Here is a 14,371-nt window from a genome sequence, read left to right as displayed (position 1 = left end):
GTTTGCAAAGAGGCAAAGAGGCTGGGGCAAGTGGAAACTACAGTATGGTGTGACAGCAAACCCATGTGTGAGCACTGTTTCTCATTTCACATGTAAAGAGGGCATTTATGAAGAAGTCTTAAAAGCACAGTCGCAAAAAACAGCCCATTTAATTCTCAGAGTCAGCGAGAGGGTAGAAAATGGTATTAACTATATTATAAAATAACTAATGACTGTTTGTGTCTGTATGATATGAACCCTTTAAAGGCTATACATGCAATCTAAAAGTAAAACGTAAATGTTTATGCGTGTACCACAAAACCATTGCGTTAAATGTTGTCTCTGTGACTCTAGAAAGTCTGTACCTCTCCTCGTGAAAGCTCACAGAGATGAGGGCATGGAGATCAGGTAAGCGACTCATTCGCACAGGCAGGTAGAGCATCAGAGGAAAGCGTCATGGCGGCTGCCCGCACTCATTTGTGCATCTATTCTATCATGTCGCTAAATTGGCAATATGCTGACATTTCTCTTCATTAAAGGCAGTGAGCGGGAACTCAGGACCAGGGACATGCTTCATTACAGTTCTTAATTTAAAGGGCCCACGCCTGAGCTGACACATTAGAGTTATCCGCAGAGGGACGCGCCACGCCACGGCCAGCGACGCGAGATCTTAGAAAGGTCATGTGGTGATATACACCAATGCACATAAACGCACGCAAACACATCCTCCATTCAAAATATCTTGCTCACACATGTTAAACTAGGGTAAACTTAATCAGAAGAAGGCAAAAAATAACTAAGGGACTTGGTCTAAAAAAAGGCAACCTTCCCTGTTTCATTTTCGATTTCATTTGAAATGGCTTCTTGAAAATCTGAAACATTCCAACATATTTTAGTCATGCCACAAGCACACTGAAAGCTGCTAACAACAGTGTTGGATGCTACGCATTTGTATCCATAAGATTCCCTGTGGTTGTGCGATGGTAATAATGTGCAGCCTCTCACCTCCACTCCCTGAACTTTGAGTTTCATGTGATCCTCCCGAGTGGTTTTGCCATCTTTTCTTTTCTTCCAGCAGTAGCCATCTTTTCTGTACTTCACCTTCTTCCTGTTGTAGAGTATCATAGACCCATTCTGTGGCCTGAGAGAGAGATAGAGAGAGAGAGAGAGGTTTAGATGACAGCTCTTTGGAGGTGAAGTTGCATTGATACACTCTGAGGGAAATGAGAACTACATAATACAAAAAATAAAATAAGATAAAAACTAATGATTTAAAAAAAGAATCGCAAACTGAAATCTAATAATTATTGAGAAGTACACACACACACACAGCCAAATTTGAGAGAATAGATCTTGTGGTGCTGTGAACACATTTGTTTTGGTGGCAAATTTCAACTACTTTAATCACAGTTGGGCAATTTGAATTTTCTTAAGTTTGAGCGCCCCCTAGCATCAGAACTTAATTAAATTTAGCGTGTGACCTTAGAATATTCTGTTGTCCATGTGCACTAAGTTTTGTTACGTTTGAATTTTGAGTTCACAAGATACAGGCCAATTTAACATTATGGGTCACATCCAAAAACGTATTGGCTTATATCTTCAGAATGACTTAATGAATCAAAATTAAAATTGGGAATTGGGCATTCCAAATAAAAAAAAGAAATAAAAAGAAAAAAAAAAGAAATCCACAATTTGAATTAATTTGGGGGTCCTTAAGGGTTCAGAGGACATTTTTAGCCCTTTTTAGCGAAAATTTTTGCTGTCAGTCAATTAAAAATGTTAATCGCAGTTGATCACATGATGTTTTATAGTTAATCACAGATTTTGAAAGTGCTGAAATTTGACACTATATATACATCTTTTCTTGTCAAAATGCATTGATTTCCTTCTTAGAAAAGAAAACAATAATGTTGTATTAACATTTCCCAAAACAAAAAATATTCCACAGTATAAAGATAGAAATGCACTAAATAGCAGCAATTCAAGTAACATTAAACATTTCCCAAAATCTAAGCGGGAGGTTAACTAATTAAAATATCTAGTCCCTGTAGTTTGCGTTTTCATCGCAACGGGCATTAAATCTCTTAAACCCTAAGTCTCCACAATAATAATAACTATCCACTTTGCTACAGCAATCGTGAAGCCACATTTACATGATTTGCCGCTTTGAACTCCCCATTTAGAGCGCTCGCAGAGAACGTCTTGTTTTGCTTTAAGCGATGGCAGTGTCCACATAATGATCTTTCATTTGAATTGTCAGGAACGTGACACTGGGAAAATGCTGATGCTTCACTCCAGCGGGCTGTATGTATATGGCTTATCACAAGTCCCATCTGGGTTTGTTTTGTACAAAAAATTACGATTAAGAGGTCCTTTCTCCGTCACTTGATCATTAGTCTCAGCCTCAGACAGCACCCCATGGACCGCCTACAGTCCGTTCTCTAACGTCTGATGCATGCAGAACACAAAATTGGAAAACACTATTTTAAAACATAATACAAAACTTATGGCTGGTTTGATGGAACTTCTGCAAGAAAAAAACACCCTGGACTTTTTATCAGTCCACCTGGGAACAGAGTCGTGTTCACTAAACAAGTGTCAAATGTTTGGTATAATTTTAAAGAAAATGTTTTACATTTTTTAATGATATAGATTATGATAAATTCTGAGACTCTCAGCCTAAGAAACTGATGAAAAAAAAAACGTATAAATAATTTTTTTTTCTTATTTTTCTGATTTGACATTACATACTGTATCTCAGGGGGTGAGTAAGGTAGCTCAGAAAAACTGCATTTGTTTCATTCCCAATCATGTCACCTGTAACTGAGTAAAACTTTGTTTTGATACATCAAAGCAATTAAAAGTTATAGCATTACAAAAAAAAAAAAAAAAAAAAAAAAAAAAATGATCCTAGTGTCCAAAAACGTCTCCAATTATCCAAAAGCCTCTCCAAACTATTAAAACATAATAGTTGCAAATACAACGACTAAAGGTATGCTCTCTCTCCAAAGCATGTAGGCATGAGTCACGAGTTCTCATTCAGTTCCATTCTGTGTCATTTGAGTCATCATTGACATTGTCTGTGTTATGTACTTGGCGCCATCTCCATGTGGCCACATGTAATTAGAGTGAATGATCCTCTCTGCCCATATTTAAATGACTTTCACCTCTGGTTACAGTGATCTGAATCCTAATTTGATTGGTTTAGCATTCCATGATGCTGGACAACTTACTATATAATTTCCGATGAAGTCATCTGATCCAGGAAAGCTAATGTGTTTTTAGCCAGGTCGCACTTATATAAGGTGACTGCACACTGCTTTGTGTTGATTATCTAATGATCTATGCATTACATTGTAAGTGTGCTTGTTTTAAAGATAATCGCCTCCTCTAATTAATGGTATGTGATATTTTATGTTCTGTTTACTTTTTGTGATGTTCTAAGTGAAAACATGACATTTAAGCAACACCTGTTTACATTTAACATGTACAGTATGTCAAAGACACATACTATTTAGCTATTACTCGCTATATTTTTGCCTGTTAGTAAAACTGGTTGAATTCTACACTTTGAGAGCTTTCCAATGACATATGACACATGGCTATTTGATCAGTTTGATGTTTTTACCGATTACAATAAAATGTAAAGTGCATAATTATTAAAATTTATCAAAACGGAACACTTCTGATTTGTCTGCAAATTTCAAAGCACTTGTTCAGTTTTTGTCATAATGCCTACATGCATTGTAAAACACAGCTTTTAAGCTTTAAAACTATACCTATTTTGTGCTGGTCAAGACTGTAATTATTAATATTTAGATTTATATTTATTTTGCATTTAAAGGTGCTGTAAGCAATTTTAGTGTTCTGAAGCTTTCACGTGACTGAGCCCTTTAATTAGCCACGCCCCCTCATTCCAAAACCCTGCCCTCAAAAGATAATTTTGAGACCAAAACCGAGCAAAGGTGCAGCATTATTTGTTCCTGTGGCTGTCAATAGCGCCCTCAACTGACAAACATTATGAATCATAGCCTCACTGATCCACTTCAAATACAACACTATTAGAATGAGCAAAATAAATGACACGTAAAAAGCATCAGTGTATGCAGTCGCGGACACATTTTTGTTAGCTGTTTATAAAGTCTACAGCTGTCACACAGACCATTGAGATATCTCAGGAAACTTATTTCATTTATTTCTTTAAGGGAGTAGGAACTTTTTTTGCATACTTTTCCATGAAAAAATCGCTTACAGCACCTTTAAGATATAAACAACTCTAAAACTGACACTAAATTGTAACTAACAAATCCACTGCTAAAACATAAGTCAACAAAAAACATCATTCTCAACGCATTTTACTTGTGTAATATAACGTATTTAAATTTTTGAAGAAATATGACAAAGAAAGCAATTTTATTGATGAATTTTGCACAATGAGACCAGGAATGTGCATTAAAACTATGCTGAAATCTAAAGTGAATTTGAAAACAGTTTTAAAATACTGACAAATTTGAAAATACCAAAATTTACTGTAATAGCCTTGCAGGAAAGCTTCTATCACTTAAAGCTAATCTGTGAAACGTACAGTTCATTACTATCATAACTGTATCCAGGGGCATAGATTCCAGGGGGGATGTGGGGGAGGTAACCCCCCAATAATAAAAACAAGCAAGTACAATCCCCCCCAATATTTATACCATAATCAATGGAAACATATAAATTCTTCACACTGCAACCCCCCCAATGTTCAAGCCAAATCTACGCCCTTGACTGTATCGGTGATGTAGTAAAACAGGTAAGCAATAATTGCAAATACAAAGAACTGTTGTATAAGTTGTGCACAAGTTAAATACATTACGTTAAACTTTGGAGTTTAAATCAGAAGTGTTTACACAAATGTGTCTTTAGTATATTTTCCTTGCTTTAAACTAAAACGGAGATGTGTTAGAGTTTAATTAATGTATTTTTGAATATCCAGTGTCGAACACGATAACAGTAGAGAGAATGTTAAAGTTATTCGCCATGTTTAAAACATTTGTGTGATTCAGTATGAAACCATGTACCTGCGTGAACACAGCATCTTATATGCTGCTAATGTTTTTGTGATTTAAGTTCGAGTCAGAGTAAATAACCTTGACTTTCAGCACACTCGGAAATCGTTGCCATTATTCGAGTGTGGTACACTGGCACGTCTATTTCGATTTATGCTGAGAGTTTAGTGCTAGCCCTCTGTTTTTCTGTTTTTAGAGAATTCCTCTCTGCCCACTTCTAAGTTTGACACAGAAACAATTGGTCTTGGGATTGTTGCTCTGAATTTAATAGGAATTGTTGCAATGACTGTTCACGGGTTATGTCCTGTGTATTGGCCGGTCCTTCTCATATTTCACAGGTGACGACCGATTTCATGGGAGAGTTTCCTGTGTGTGGTTTGCTAAAACAAATTAGAAAGGCTACAGTGCACTGACAGAACATGCTGTGCCATGCTTGGAGGGGCCAACTTAGACAACGTTTCTCCCAAACCATGTTTTGCCCTTTGGTTTTTAGTTATTTTGGGGGCATTCTGGGCCACTATTTATTAACTTTTTATTTATTGTTTATATAAGGTTGCCAAACAGACTGATTGTACTCCGAATTCTGCGACAGTAGATTGAAAGTTCTTCAGCTATGGTCTGTGCTTCCTAAAATTCAAACCACTGCCCCCAGTGCCCAAAGCTGGAAGTGTTGTTTAATGTATGGGCAAGTGTGCGCTCCAGTTTCTGTGTGAAATGTCCAGGAGTGGCACCAAAACTGAGTTGAATTTTTATTTGTAAAGATATGATACAGTCAACAAGAATGCATATTTTATTAACTCTACCACCTAACCCAAACCCCAACCCTAAACCTAACCGTTAGTGGAGTAAAAACGTTTTCTTTAGAGCACAAATGCAACCTCTGAATCGCACTCATGATTGATTAGATGAACGTAATTACTTTATGGAACGTACGCTTACCAATAGACCAGTAGTCCTAAAATTCAACTCAAATTTAGCTTCAGGATGCTTTTTTAACTTGGGAATCGAGTGGTGACCCAACAATGTTCAACAATTGTTTATCATACTAAAGTAAATTGAAACGTCTTCGGTCACACTTTGAAAAGTATTAATGTTACAATAATTATATTTATTGTATATATTTTGCATTTTGGTATCTGCCTAATTTGAGTCAACAAGATCACACTGGAAATTGACTTGTTGCTTTCGAATGTTCCGCTACTCTGAAATCAACCCCATTCAGCCAAATTACTGACAAGCACCATCCCCCATCAGACATTTGCATCAATTCAAAATAATCACTTTTGCCTCTGGTGCTACTGATAGTGTGTTGCGTGAGCAACCTCCAAGACACGGGTTCTTGTCCCATTAAAACCAGGAAGTAATCGCATGCACAAACAAAGATGAGCTAATTCATTTAGCGTATTCCCTCTAAAATAGCATTTTTACCCCACAGATGGTTATGTTTAGGGTTAAGGTTTGGATTAGGACATATTGTAGCGAAATATACACTCCTCTTGACTGTATTACATCATTTACAACAAAACATACAGCTTGCATGCCCATAAGTTCAACACTTCCAGCTTCAGCCACTGGGGGCAGTAGTTGAAGTTTCGGTAAGTACAGTCTGATTTCAGCTGCTGAACTTTCGACTTACTGTGGCCGAATTCACAGTGCAACAGTCTGTTTGACTAATTTCTACTGAGTGATAGAGACATTTGTGCCAAAATGCCGTAGAGTTTGATTGTATGTGCAGCTTTTAAAGCTTATGGGGTGCCTTTTCTCTTTGAAATGTTCATTAGAGCCTATTTATCTCAGTTATATGGCTGCATTTTAGTATATAGCATTGTTTTTTCCCCCTGCTGTATTAGTGTCTGCACTAGACCACAGCTAACCCTTTGGGTAAAAAAAAAAAAAAAAAAGAGAGAGAAAACAGTTAGTGATTATAGTTTCTCTAAGCTTTGGAAATTCAAAGAAATATATAATTTCCTCCCCTTTTAGACAGAGGTGAGTGTTTTGTATCGAACCTTTCTAAGAGTGCTTAATATTTTAACAGGACTACTTATCGTGAACGTGAACGCCATTTGCTCGCTTCCTTTCTTCTGGACCTTTGGGTAAGCCATTTTCTTTTTTTAATTGAAGGCAGTTTGTACCAGGAAAAAAACTGAAGCACTTTAGAAGAGGAGTGCGAGGTGGGCCCGAAGCAGGTTTTCGAAAAGCAGCCGGGACCAAGAGCTTCCTTCTTAAACTCTCTTTTTCACACTGTCTGTGTGTACTTAGACGATCCAATTAATCTTATCAGAATTATACATATTTATACATGGATAGCAGGGCGAAAGGAGCCGAAACAATTCTGTTATCAGACCAGGGTGACAGGACGCCTCTTCTGTTTCAGCGACTTAATGTACCAGACAAAAATAATGGAAAAATATGGGCAATGGAAAAAAATGTCTTAAAGGGATATGCCTCTGTAAGAATACAACACTGTCTTATTCAAAGAACAGCATATGTTTGATTAAGCATAAGCAGTCGATATGACCGTGTAAGACATGGACTTCGGCAGAGCTTTAGATATGTGTATAATGAATAATAAATGGGTTTGTAATGCTTTATAATGCATTCATAATAGATCAAACCTGTAGTAGTCACACTTGAGCACCGACATGTTTTAAAAGGATATTATAATGCAATCATGGAATAACTTTATGACCACCCTTATTCACAGCGGTGTATTTCTATTTAAAATACACCAATTACATTATGACACCAAAGGCTGCAAATATGGAAACACTGTGTTATGACAATGTGTTTGAATTTCTTCAGAGCAACCTGCTCCTCACCTCAGGCTTCTACATTTTAAATTTTTTACTCATTTCATTTTAGACATAAATATAGCTTCTGTTCTGTGGTGGTGAGACAGAGGTTTCTGATTATGCTCGTAAAAGAAAAGAAAGAAAGAAAGAAAGAAAAAAGAAAGAAAGAATAATAAAAGGATAATCAAGCATATTCTAATCTGAAAATTACAAGGCTTGATTTTATCACCGGCAGGGTTGGGGTGTAACAGAGTACATTTTACAGCATGTATTCTGTTATCTGTAATGGAATACTTTTTAAAAGTAACCTTTCAACCCTGATCCAGTGTAATCCAACAGCTGCTAACAAACAAGAGTTCCAAGCGAGAGTGTATAGTCTCATTGGCATTTAGCTACCTAAAAGACTGGTATTCCATATGGCACAAGAGCTGATTTGTTTATCCTTGCAGGAGTCCTGCCTCTCTCTGCCTGTTTTCATATCTCCTCACCTTGCCTGTTGATTTAATAAGCGATAACAGAAGTGGCAGGCAGTAACAAATCACCCCCCATGTTTTCTCCCACCTGCCCACCCCTCAATGTCAGCAATTACACTCATCAATCAATCACCTTATTACCATGGTGACAAGGCTGTGCAACGATGCTGGGTGCCACACGGCAATTGCGAGAAAGCATGTGGACGTGCACATGTGCTGTTGGTGTGCTGTTATCGAATGCTTTCTAATGTAATTAAAGGTTTGATTGAACAAGACTTGATTTCTGCTGTCTGCAGGTGGTGGGGGTTTTCTTTATACTGAATGGCAACAAGATTCCATCAACATGTAGGTGTCTTATCGAGTTGAGTTACTAATCACAGCCCTTGATGGCAGTGGAGAGTACTTTACAACATGTAATGGTATTCACAACCCATTGTACTTCAAAAATGTGACAATTCAGAGTGAAACAGGTTGAAATGGCTTAAAAGAAAACATACTAATCTCTTATACATTCCAGCTCAGTAGGTGGTGGTAATGCACCACAAACTGTATGGTGAACCAGCAATAAACGTCACTTTCTTGCCTGTGACAGTGCTATGGATTATGAAAAAAACATTGAACTAAAAAGTACATAAATAAACAGCAATAGTGTTGATGTCAGAGTTGTTGTTGTTTCAGTCGATAGCTGTATTGCATTGTCAGTGCTCTCTTGCAGTTGCAGTACACAACGATATCATATAAGCCGGATAGCCAGCTAGCGGCCAAGCTTCATTAATGTTTTCCATGACAGCAAGGTTAGGTAGCCGCTAGCCAGCTAACTAACAGGCTGATTTCATGACTGTGATTCAGTTAGCTATTTGTGTGTATAACTTTGCCGATCTGCTTGCGTTTTTTTGTGAGATGTACCTGATTCTATTGTCTAGATGTCAACAAAATCCTTGCAATTACACTGGTGGCCAAAAGTTTACAATAATGTACAGATTTTGCTATTTTAGGAAATTGGTACTTTAATTCACCAAGTGGCATTCAACTGATCATAAAGTAAAAAAACAGCACCATCACTATTTGAAAAAAGTCATTTTTGATCAAATCTAGACAGGCCCCATTTCCAGCAGCCATGACTCCAACATCTTATCCTTGAGTAATCATGCTAACTTGCTAATTTGGTACTAGAAAATCACTTGCCATTATATCAAACACAGTTGAAAGCTATTTGGTTCATTAAATGAAGCTTAACATTGCCTTTGTGTTTGTTTTTGAGTTGCCACAGTATGCAATAGACTGGCATGTCTTAAGGTCAATATTAGGTCAAAAATGGCAAAAAAGAAACAGCTTTCTCTAGAAACTCGTCAGTCAATAATTGTTTTGAGGAATGAAGGCTATACAATGCTTGAAATTGCCAAAAAACTGAAGATTTCATACAAAGGTGTACACTATAGTCTTCAAAGACAAAGGACAACTGGCTCTAACAAGGACAGAAAGAGATGTGGAAGGCCCAGATGTACAACTAAACAAGAGGATAAGTACATCAAAGTCTCTAGTTTGAGAAATAGATGCTTCACATGTCCTCAGCTGACAGCTTCATTGAATTCTACCCGCTCAACACCAGTTTCATGTACAACAGTAAAGATAAGACTCAGGCCTTAAGGGAAGAATTGCAAAGAAAAAGCCACTTTTGAAACAGAAAAACAAAAAGAAAAAGTTAGAGTGGGCAAAGAAACACAGACAACAGATAATTGGAAAAGAGTGTTATGGATCTTAACCCCATTGAGCTTTTGTGGAATCAGCTAGACTGTAAGGTGCATGAGAAGTGCGACAAGACAGCCGCATCTATGGCAAATGCTACAGGAAGTGTGGGGTGAAATGTCGCCTGAGTATCTGAACAAACTGACAGCTAGAATGCCAAGGATCTGCAAAGCTGTCATTGCTGCATGTGGAGGATTTTTTGATGAGAAATCTTTGAAGTAGTTTATGTAGTTTTTTTCAAATTGTAATAGTAATTTTTCACATTATTTATGTTCTGACTATACATTGTGATCAGCTGAATGCCACTTTAGTAAATAAAAGTACCAATTTCTTTCCATAAGAGCAAAATCTGAACATTATTCCAAACTTCTGGCCACAAGTGTATATCGAGAATATTCTATATATTGCCCAGCCCTCATATTAAGCAAGTAAACAATGTCAGTTTTGATTGAATTTTGAACCTAGAACTTAAAACATATTGAAATATAAAGGATGATACACACTGCCCCAATAAACACCAAAATTCAATGGTTGTTGGGTTTTGTTGGTTCAGTGTGTTTGCCCTGTTGCTGTTGTTGGCATCCATTGGCATCTGTTCTCACCAACTGAGCATGTTCAATCGACGTTTCTCAGGTCTTAGAATGTTTAAGCAGTCAGGTATGATTTTCCATTTACATTTAGTCATTTAGCTAGCAGATGCTTTTATCCAAATCATCCATTATCCAACAAACGCCTAACAAAGTCTGACATAATCTGACTACATAGCGAACCGTAGGCATTACAATGAGCTGAGCATCCATAGAAAATGAATGTACATGCAACTGCACTGGTAGAGTTGTAGAAGTGTTTTCACATTGAATAAAGAGAGCCAACTTTAGAATGTTGAAAATTTGGCATTTATTGGGTATGTGTTGGTCTTAACTAATTACAGTATGATCCATTCACATTACTGCAATACACGGTTGGGTCTCTTTTTTGTCCTCATCGCACGGTATCAGACATCGGTTTTAAGAGTTTGATCAACTTAACCTTTTTCTCATGCCTAGCATTAAAGAAAACCGATCCCCCGCCAATGTTCATATGAACCCAAGGGATTCAGCGAGGATGGCTTCTCTTTCTTCGGCTGGCTGGAGCTCACTGGGGTCGGGACAGTGATGGGTGGAGGGCTTCGTCTACGTCTGATTGCCTCCAAACAAGAAAGCTGATGTCCCTACACAACTTGTCGGACCAGTGGGCCCTGCGGACAGCTTGAAAGGGTATAAATAAAGGCCTGTCTGTCTTTACCAGCCCACAAGTGGATTAGAAATTGGGTGTTTGTGTTTGTAAGTCTAGTGGGGCTGATGGGATAAGAAGGGGGGTCGAGTCTGTTGCCTTATCTCCAAAACGCAGAGAGCACCAGTCTGCCCGGGATCAATAAGGCGACCACAGGCAATAAGCGCTTACCTAAAAATGCACAACGCCCCCAGACCGAGTCGCCCCAGCAAGCATTTGGTCAGGGTGAGTTTTCCAAAGGGCATGGAAAGGCCACAGCATTCATGGCTGAATAATTGCATACAGGAGTTGCTGCATGCATTGGGCTTCCCGATCGTCTTGTTTTCAGGCATTCCCTCGGGGACTGGAGGTTATCAGTGAGGTGGCATTTGGAGTTGTGGTGTGAACAGTAATGGAAAGACTCTCAATAGGAAAATTCTATTGAGGCTTTGGCATTGTGTTAACTGGATGAGTGTGAAAAGGGTAAATCCACAAAAGCTATTAAACGTAATTAAATCATTACTATAAACATTATGGTGTTTGTGTCAAAGGTTCAATGAGGTACCCTAATAATGGCCAAAAAAAAAAAAAAAAGATATTAACAGTGTCCAACAGCGAGTTAAACTAGATTTGACTTTCCAGAAATAAATTTAGTGCTTGCAAAGGCAGTACAAGAATAGTGGAAATGTTTTAGGGAATTGCGATTTTAGGGTTTTGTTCTGCTTTAATTAAATGTGCAAGATGGTTAAATAGATGCAAGAACGAACAGACCAATCACAATTCAGTATGCAAACGATGAAAATGGGGTCTTCATTGTTGGTTACATCTTAAGTGTTCTATCCAGTGTTGGGGAGTAGTTAACAAAAAGTAGTGACACTACTAACTGAACTACATTTTTCTGTCGCGTGACAGTAGCTCTGTTATTTTCACAATACAGTGGCTTTTCCAGTTACGAGCTACATTTTCCAACGAGTAGCGCTGCAGCGTAACAAAACGCTAAATTTGTCACATTGAATTGCGAACGCAGCAATGGAGCTGAGTGAGTAATCAAACAAACTCACCTAAACTGTCATTTCTCACGTAGTGCTGCTGGTAAAACCAAAACATTTCAGTGAATCTGTTCTTTCAGACATTTCATGTAAATGAACAGGTTAAAATAAACGTTTCGCATATATTTAGTGCTGGCAACTCAGAGTCGGTTCTTTTGGATGGTTCATGTAAATGAACTAGCTCATATAAATGATTCACTGATTCACTTGAGCCAAGTGCTGCTTTAAAGGGATTTTCATTCTTTTTGAAGTGAAATATTTAGTGTATTACTGCTGTATATGACTACATTTTTATTCATTTTTACAAAACATTTTATTTTATTTTTAATTGGCAATAGTTTTACTATAGTATTATTGTAGTAACCATGACTGTAGTAATCGTGAATTTTGGCGGAAATCACGGTTTTGATCAAATTAACCATGGTTTTGCTACAGTGATACTGTAATAACCATGGTTTTACTGTAGTAATTTTGTAAAAAAAAAAAAAAAAAAAAAAAACATGACTGTAGGAACAGTAGTTAATGTTTGTGGTTACTATGATTTTACTACAAATACCTAACAGCAGTACCCAAGTCATGGCGGTAGATCTGCTTGGTTGAGGGGTGGTGGTTTGTGTTTATGTGTTATGTGTTTGTGCAGCTTCCCTGCTTGTTGGATGAAAGTATGGACTGTATGTCTATTTGTGCAGCAGTATGTCCAACATGCTCACTGCAGCATGTTGTGCATTTTGTGCAGCAGCATGTCCATATGCTTAACTCAGTATGTCTGTGTATGTTCTAGCAGTAGCAAGTCTACGTACTTGCTCTGCATCAGCAGCGTAGCAGATCTAGTCTGCCAAGACCAATATCCTTTCAATATGTCATACCCATATTAACATGCTAAATCTTTCTACTAACTAATTACTTCAAGATACTGTATGAGTAGCTTGTAGCTTGGGAAGCTACAGTTTCAAAGTAGCTTCCCCACCAGTGGTACAATCATTGTATTTCAAGGAATTTCAAACTTCAATTGTAAAAAAAAGAAATAAAATAAAATAAAAAGTTTATGAAAACCAAAAATTGAAATGAACTACAAGCAGTTTGAATGGAGTGTGTTCATTACACGGATATCTGTATTGTTGACGTTCTTCTGTGGGACAAAATGAGGAGATGTTATGCAGCCCCAGTCACAACTTTGATTGTATGCCAAAGAAACACAATGAAAGTAAATGGTCACTGGCTGCGTCCACACTAAAATGTTTTTGTTTAAAAACACATTGATTTTGCAACGTTTCCACCTCTCTTCCACACTGGAACATTGCTTCCTCTGTCGAAAATGGTGTTTTTCAAAAACACTCTCAATTACCGCATACTTTGGAAAACAGTGACGTTAGGAAACTGAAAACAGAGCTTTCAAAAAAATATCGATACAGTGCTGCCTTGTAAGAACTAATAAACTGTTTACTTCTATTCAGCTTAAAAAAAAACAAAAAAAACAAAAACAAAAACCCTTTCCCACAAACATCTCACAAAGTTGACATAAGAGAGTTCAAAAGCAAAACTATGCTCCAGAGTCTCGGTAGAGAACATTTTCACAATCTCACCGCACATTTGTGCACAGGAATATGAGATACGAGTGAGACAGTGTAAAAGAATTAGGATCAATTTTCCTGCATGGTCACCTCTGAGTTATCTGCTGTGAAAGGGACAAATCTTGGTGGGCTGCTACACTAGGTTAATTAAGTTATTTATGGTACAGGACTTCTCATGAATACATCAGCACGGAGGCTGTGGACTATCTGTGTTTGTCAGAGGCCAGGGCTTCTACCTGCCTGTGTTTTGACACATTTTCCTTCCTCTCCTCAGTTTCGTTCCTAGCACCACACCCACAGGAAGCTGAATTCATTTTCACCAGACTACAGAGACGTACAAAAAGGCAATTTCAAAAAGGAAACAACAAACTTTCTCAATGTCCCCTGATGGAGTTGTGTCCTTGTGTAGTGTTGTGCGAATGGAACAAAAAGTGACGATACCTGAAAAATGAATCGCAA

At 37.7% G+C, this 14,371-nt stretch overlaps 1 protein-coding gene across 7 annotated transcripts in view; it reads right to left on the bottom strand.

Moving 5' to 3' along the window:
* The window catches only part of LOC127426070 (calmodulin-binding transcription activator 1-like), a 507,664-nt gene that overhangs the window by 159,631 nt on the left and 333,662 nt on the right, over positions 1-14,371 (bottom strand). For all 7 annotated transcript variants that reach the window (XM_051672554.1, XM_051672555.1, XM_051672556.1 and 4 more), the window contains one exon: positions 985-1,120. In XM_051672554.1, the coding sequence (XP_051528514.1) occupies positions 985-1,120 (136 nt within the window). The remainder of the gene's footprint in view (positions 1-984; positions 1,121-14,371) is intronic.

This window comes from Myxocyprinus asiaticus, chromosome 35 (genome assembly GCF_019703515.2).
Source record: "Myxocyprinus asiaticus isolate MX2 ecotype Aquarium Trade chromosome 35, UBuf_Myxa_2, whole genome shotgun sequence".
NCBI classification, from domain to species: domain Eukaryota; kingdom Metazoa; phylum Chordata; class Actinopteri; order Cypriniformes; family Catostomidae; genus Myxocyprinus; species Myxocyprinus asiaticus.
The sequence above is the reverse complement of the archived record's forward strand: the minus strand, read 5'-3'. Positions and strand labels throughout refer to the sequence as shown.